At 32.9% G+C, this 7,434-nt stretch overlaps 1 protein-coding gene across 1 annotated transcript; it reads right to left on the bottom strand.

Annotated features, from left to right (window-relative positions):
- Positions 1–504: 504 nt before the first annotated feature.
- Positions 505–1,836, bottom strand: LOC129806186 (uncharacterized). Its single transcript, XM_055854586.1, has 2 exons — positions 1,625–1,836; positions 505–1,480 (listed from the first exon to the last, which is right to left on the bottom strand). Exons 1-2 carry the CDS (start codon positions 1,833–1,835, stop codon positions 678–680), a joined length of 1,014 nt encoding a protein of 337 aa, XP_055710561.1. The 5' UTR covers position 1,836; the 3' UTR covers positions 505–677.
- Positions 1,837–7,434: the final 5,598 nt, after the last annotated feature.

The raw sequence follows: 7,434 nt of genomic DNA, 5'->3' as shown, positions 1-7,434 counted from the left end.
ATTAATGCGAAAAATTAACGCGATTTTCTCTTTAATTTTTTAATGTGAAAAATATTTATACTTTAATAAATAAGTATAATATTTTAAGTATAATAAATAAATAGAAAAACCCCAAATTTTAAGTGACTTAAAGACACAAATAACATATTTGGACGCTCACAAGCGACAATTAATGTGAATCACATTAAAATTTTAATGTGCAAGTGTGATAACGCCGTTAAACACAGCTGGTAGAATTTCGTTCGGAAGCTTTTACGATTTATGTCACGTGAAAAATTCAGATTTTAAGGTTAGAATTAACATAACCTTACTTTGAGTGGAATCCCTCTCAGACGACTCTTAAAGAAGTAAGCGCTAAACTTAATTTCGTGCGCAAAACTTCAGAGACTTTCCTTTGATAATACGTATTTTTAGCAAAGGACCCAACATAACCTCACTTTTCAACATAACCTCGTTTTTGCAAAGAATATCCACTACTGCTTATTTTTTCTCTCTTTCTCTCTGTTTCTGATTTGAAATGTTGAACAAGGAATAAATTTTAAAATGACTTACATTAATCCTGTTCTATGCACTGCAATTTATCCTTGGTCAGACTGTAAATTGTTCGTTCACGCGATTCCCATTCTATTTCCCGGATTCCCCGTCCCTGAAGGGACTTCCCCATTAGGTAGTTGGCCTCAGTATGGTCTCCAAACCGAATTCCCATTGTCAGTTTGCCCAGCACCAGCTCCCTGAGGCTGAGCCCCTCGCTGTCCCATCCCGACTCCCCTTACACTCACAACCGCATCCTCCCCTCCCCTCACAGCGCCCCCACAAGTCCCCACCAGCGTCAGCTCAGCTGCATGCGTAGCTCCTGGCATCAGAGTCTGATGGTGGTGATGCCTAGCCCCAGTAGATCCTCCACTAGTCGTTATATGATCCATCACGGTCTGCAGCTCCCCAACGCCAGGATTCTGGGTATGGGTCTGGAGGGAGTGTGTGTGGAAGGAGTGGGTCTGATTGGCGGCCGTATAGAGTTGGGAATAGAGCAAACTGGCCGGTAGAACTGGGTAGATTGAGCCATTGCAACCTCCCGTGGACGTCCCGTAGGAATTCTGGGACTGATTCACTACAATCCCTGAGAAATTCTGATTGCCTCCACCTCCATTGGCACCATTGGCACCACTTGTGGCCCCGGCTGTGCCAATATTGGGCGTATTGGAGGTCAGGAGGTCATCCTGAACTGGGGATTCTGCCTGTGACGAATCACTGAGACTCCGTGGACCATTTTGGCTGGAGTGCACGTGATAGTCATTGTTGGAGCTGTTGCCATGATATCGAGGAACTAGGAGACCATTTGAGGCATTTCCGGGTGTCTGAGTACCACCACCACTTCCGCCTAGCAGACTCTGGTGTGTCGTGGTCATTTGTGGTGTCGGCGGTGTACCCACCAAGTTGCTCAGATGCTGATCCAAATCCGTTGCTGTGGAATCCGGAAGCACTGCAACATCCAATACATCTCGTATCGCACTCAAATTATATTCTTCCTCCCAAAAAAAATCCACATAATACAACCCCATGGCAATTCTTCATCCAATTTCGGATGAAAAATGCACCAATTGAGCAAAGAAACTTATTCACTTACTTGGGACGCAGTCTCGATTGCCGCCGGAGAAGTCTTGCGAGGTGTTCTGGTCAGCTGTTGAGCAGGTGAATCCCAGGGCTGGATTGTTGAATTGGGCAGCTGTGGGGGTTGTACAGCTCGTCAGGGTGCTTCCTGTTAGGTAGGGTGAATACGGGCCCGTTGTTCCGTAACCCCAATGAGAATTTGCAGTACCCAGACTAAATTGAGACATATCTGGAAGAAAAGTAAGATAAGAGATCGTGATATATTTTGAAAAAATGAATCTTGAAAAAATCTGTACACTGAAAGAAAATGTTTGTAACATTGTTTCTCAAAAGTTTGTCAAAAGGATTTTCTTCTATAGTGAAAAGATTCGAATTCCATATAACGCTGAATTCCGGACAAACCTATGTATAAGTTCGAAATTTAAGATTCTAACAATTATACTTTTCGGATTATTCAAATCTTTATCAAGTTCTAAAAAAAGAATTGTCCGAACTCTAAATTTGTTTATCCGGAATTTAGTGTTCTTCGGATAGCTAAAAAAAATCCTTGTGATAATTATTGTTATTCCGGCTTCAGACTGGTGGTTTAGACCAGTTCCCGAAAGTCTCAAAAAACTAAATAACAAGCAATTTTATTGATTTTTTTTAAAATCTAATGGATTTTTATTTCACCTCAAGAAGAAAAACAAATTTTCTGTCTTGCCCAGAGCTTTCGGTCCGGATATGGACTTTCTTCAGTGGTTACAAAAAGTTTTTCATTTATTTTCAACAAGAAAAAGAAACGACCTTGTATAAGAATGTTGTTGAAAATAAATGAAAAACTTTTTGTTGCCACTGAAGAAGGTCCACCGAAAGCTCTGGGCAAGACAGAACATCTAATGGATCTTTTGCCCTTAATATTTAATTCTAGACAACAATTCCCTCACAAATCATGCCTGATAAGGAATTAGAGGACTTAAGCCAGATAGCTAAGCCTTAGGTCTGAAACCCGTAATAGATTCATAAAATTAGAATAGTTGAAAGATTCATAAAACGGTCTGAAGATAAAATATTGTAATTCCCTTGATTATGTAAACTTTGTAAAATAATTCAGGAGGATGTTTTCGTCGCTTACGCATTGATTACATAACCTTAAATGAAAAAAATATACGACACTTACGTTATACTTGTCAGATTTCGCTTTTTTTTCTACATTAAATATTTTTTGAATTAAATCAAATTGTTATAAAATTGTATTGGGCTCAAGAAAATAAATAAATATTGAAATAAGTAAATAAATAAAAATAATATTCTAATTTAAACTTGAATAATTCTTAAAATAGACATGCAATATTCGTCATTAATTGGAAACCTAAAATCACATAAAAAATCAATGTATAATAATATTTATATTATAATAGTGCAAAATATGTTATTTATTTAAAAACATTTTAAATAGTATTTAAAATGTATTTCACATAACGAATCTAAAATTTTAAGAACTTTTATTTTACGTACAACAAAATTCCTTGCTGTATGATATTAAAATAATTATTTTGCTTTTCTAAACGGAATCTAAATATCTAATGTTATATATTAGTTTTAAATTATTATACATAATTAAAAAAAATAAAATAAAATAAAAATAATTCTCTTTTTTAACCGATTTTGAAGTTTGGAAAAATGTTACTACCTATCTTAAATGCGATAAAGATTAAACGGGCAGTATGTTATTTAATCAATTAGTACAAATCTTAAAATTGGAAAACTCACTAGTTCCTAAGTAGAAATTTCTGTATCTTTGTTAAAATTTACTTTTTTCTAAATTATTTTTTTTCTTAATTATTTTCTTTTATTCTGTTCGCTTAATAAGTCTCTGTTTCTAATTAAATAAATGTAGTACAGATTAACTAAAGAATACTGAAACTTCATTTTTTAATTACTTTAACTTAATTTTGAAATATTAAAATTTTGTTTTTGAATTTTAACCTCTTTAAGGGATTATGTAGGTCTAAAAGACTGGAACACACTAAATATATTCTCTGTAATATTTTTTCAAGACAACAAATTATAATTTTAATTTAAATTTTTGAGAAAAAGTAAAATATTTAAAGTATATATATTTTCCGAAATTATCATATAAAAATTTTCAAAGTTTCGCCGTTGAGACCTGATTTTCGAGGATCTTTTTGGATACAAACTTTACCGTGGACAAAATTTCTCAGAGTAAGGTAAAGTGCCCTCGAGTCGATCGGTCCCTCATTGGTTTTGGAACCATCTCCAAAAACTAGGTCCTAAAATTCAGCCGGTAATTTTTAATTTTTTTAAATGAATATTTCCGAAAATATAGTTAAAATATTGTACTTTTAGATAAAAAGAACACAGATTTTGACCTAGATCCTTCTCCTCCTTTATTACTTGGACAACGTTTCGGAGCTTTGTGGATCCTTCCTCAGGTATGTAAAGTAATGGGTGAGAAACAGGGTCTGGATGCAAAATAACTACGTATATATACACTGGACGACAATGGCATGCTGGTGGTCAGAGTGCGACTGAATCTAATATTGTGCTTATATGTACTTTTATTGAGCATCTAATATTTTACTTTTATGTGCCTTAAAGCTCGAATGAATTATGTTTTTATTAGGTTCAAAAAAGATGTCAAGGAAATATACTGTTTTTTAATCCAGGTGACGCATGTAATCCTTTAATTAAGTCGATGCTCAATCTGTGTACAACTTCGCCATAATTTTGTACTTACAATTAAAAGAAAAACAATATTTTTAGAAATCACAAAAAAAACCGTGCCTTTAAACGTTAAACTAGATATAACTCCTTAAAGAATTGTAATGAGACAATACAGGGAAGAAAATGCTTTTGGGGACGTTTTGCCATATGGCTTAACTTCTGTAATATCTTATTTGGAAATATTTTTGGAACAATTTTTGGCTTATGGATAAATGTTAAGGAAAATAATGCATTAGATTTTGAAAGTAAAATTGCTTGTCAGAATTCTGAGGCACTCGTAAATTGAACTAAATTTTATTCAGTCTAAAACCATCTAAAACTGGTATTAGTTAATTTCCAGAAAACAAAAATGACTATCGAAGATCCAAAGTTTCGTTATGAATGATATCTTAGCCTAGATTTTTTATAAATTCATTTTAAATGATCATTTTAAATCCTGGATGAATTAATTACATGATTTATCTTAACTATCTTCTATGTCAAATTGAAAGAGTTTTTGTGATATCTGGACAAGTTCATCAAACATTTCCCACATTTTCTGTTAAAAAAAAACTAAGAATCTCCCTAAAAAAATGAAAATATCTAATTACTTAATTATAAGTTAATAATAAAGTGTGTCCAATATTCTTTTTCAAAATATCTATTTAATTAAATTGTTGTTCATCAATTTATTAAATTGTCGATTTGGCCTAAAGATACCGTATATGTTGAACAAAAACTTGGGGATTTTTTAATAACCGATCTTTAATTTTTTCATATTGTGCTTTAAATGGCAAAAACGCTTGATTTCGGAACATTTTTGTAATATTCAGTAATCGACCAAATTGTAAAAGAGCATCCTGTTCCAATTTGCAAATTAATGATGTAGCAATAATAATTTTTTTCAGATAAATACAGCCACAGCCCAGCCGCAAAATATTACATTTTCACTTTAGTAATTCTTTTCAATTAATTACGCAAATATATAGTCATTACTAATTATACTAATTGCCATATTTTCATCAAAGAGAAATAAAATATAAAAAATGAACTAGCTGAAATGGACAAATTCAAAGGGAATTAGAAAGGTCAGTTGATGTATCATTTTTATTTTATTTATTTTATTTATTTATTTTTTGAAAATGCACAGTGTTTGGATATTTTTTTTTGTACATGGAGTAGATGCAGGAATGAGTGCAATTAATAATTGAAATTGTGTTAAACTAATGCTCAACGTTTTCCCTTTTAATCGTGTAAAATGAATGGTCGGATTGGCGGCGAGCCATTATAAATCAAAAGCGTAAAAACCTCCCCCTTACCACCGTCCCTTAACCAATTTTTTCCACATTGCAAAGCCCATGTGTGGAAAAAGGGGGAGTTTTTCCGTTTTTGGCACTCTTTTTCTCCCTCTAGCACATTCAGGAAAATACCGGTGAATTGCATTTGGGGAGCTTTTGGGAGATGGGTACGCAGGGTGGGGTTGGAAAAGGCCCCAAAAACACAAAATGCACACACGCAATATTTGGAAAATAGCGGGAATCGATGGACACAACGGATATTAAATCCTCAACCTCACCATCATCCACAAAATTGTGGAAATTGAGTGAGGGACTATTGAATACCCATTCCACTTGCAACCCCCCCTATGTATATTTTATTAAACACCAAAATAGTTCAATCGACATTATATTTTCCACTCCAAAAACATCCAACAAATACAAAGAGGAGCAAAATGTTTTAGATGGAGGAGGAAAAGAGTTTTTTCATTTGAAATATGAGTGGAGCTTTTTGCATTTTAATATTAATTATTTTTGATTTTCAAAATGCATTAAATTTGAAAATTGGGATATATAGCAGGGATCTATATTTTTACGGGAATTATAAATAATTAAACTAAATTAATATGTTATTGAAGTTCTATCAAAATCACCACAAAAAGTTATTATTTATGCATTAATAATCAAAATTTTAGGTTGGAAGTTCGAATGGGGTTTTTCTATAGTGGTGGTTACTAATAATGGTTAATGATATGGTTAAAAATCTGGCCTGGACACGATTCTCAATCAATTCATTAAGGATTTGTTGATAAAAGCCTTATAATTCTAACAGAACTGCAGAAGTTTGAGCGGTATATTAGTATAACAGGTAAGTAAAAATGAAATTGGAAATTTCCAAAAATAGTGAAATATCTTTGGCAAAAGAAAAATTAAAGAATTAGAAACCTTAGGGATTTACAGTTTGATTTAAAAGAATTTATAGGGGGAGGTGGGGCTACTTTGAGCTGTGAGGCTAGATTGTTATACGACTTTTCGCCTATTTCTAAATGAATCTGGTCCTTACAATTATTTTATTTAGATCCACAATTATTTTATGTATCCAAATTACATTATGCTAAAACCCAGTTTCAATTAGAAATATGCGAAAAAAATCGTATAATAATGTAGCCCTACAGCTCAAATTAGCTCGAACTCCCCCTAAACACTCTTAAGTTTTTTTTTTTTTCAGATCAAAATTGATTTTTCTTACTGATCATTTTGAATATTTTCCGCTAATTTATTGATTTATGTGTTTTTTTTTTAGAAAGTTCTATTCTTTATGGTGCTATTTCAATGGAAAATCAATATGTGTTTTTTTTAGCACTGTGCTGTTCTTTTTTGTTGGTTCATGTCACGACTGTTCGGTAGTTTTAGAACACGGCGAGTACTAAGGATAGTAGTTGAGACAGGAACCATTACTAAAAGAAGTCGATAAGTTGAAGCACTTGAGAACAGTAATGTTCTAAAACAAAGCATGTTCATTTCTCATTGGAATAGCACAATTAATCCATTTTTACATCAATTTTAAGGATTTGGTAGATTCTTATGGATTAAGCAGCTTTTTTGGAGGGAATAAAATTCAAGCTTGAGAATAATGTTCCAGAAAATATTTTGTAAGACTACAAAGGCTTTATGGTGCTATTCCAATGAAAAATTCACACACTTTTTAGCACTTTACTGTTCTCAAGTGCCACTGCATTATCGACATTTCATTGCGGTTATAATTTTCCAAACAATTTCATTCCCCCAACAACAGAAATTTTCAATACAATGTGAAAATCAGATATAATAGTTTTGGATAAAA

Source organism: Phlebotomus papatasi, chromosome 3 (genome assembly GCF_024763615.1).
Source record: "Phlebotomus papatasi isolate M1 chromosome 3, Ppap_2.1, whole genome shotgun sequence".
Taxonomy (NCBI): domain Eukaryota; kingdom Metazoa; phylum Arthropoda; class Insecta; order Diptera; family Psychodidae; genus Phlebotomus; species Phlebotomus papatasi.
The sequence above is the reverse complement of the archived record's forward strand: the minus strand, read 5'-3'. Positions and strand labels throughout refer to the sequence as shown.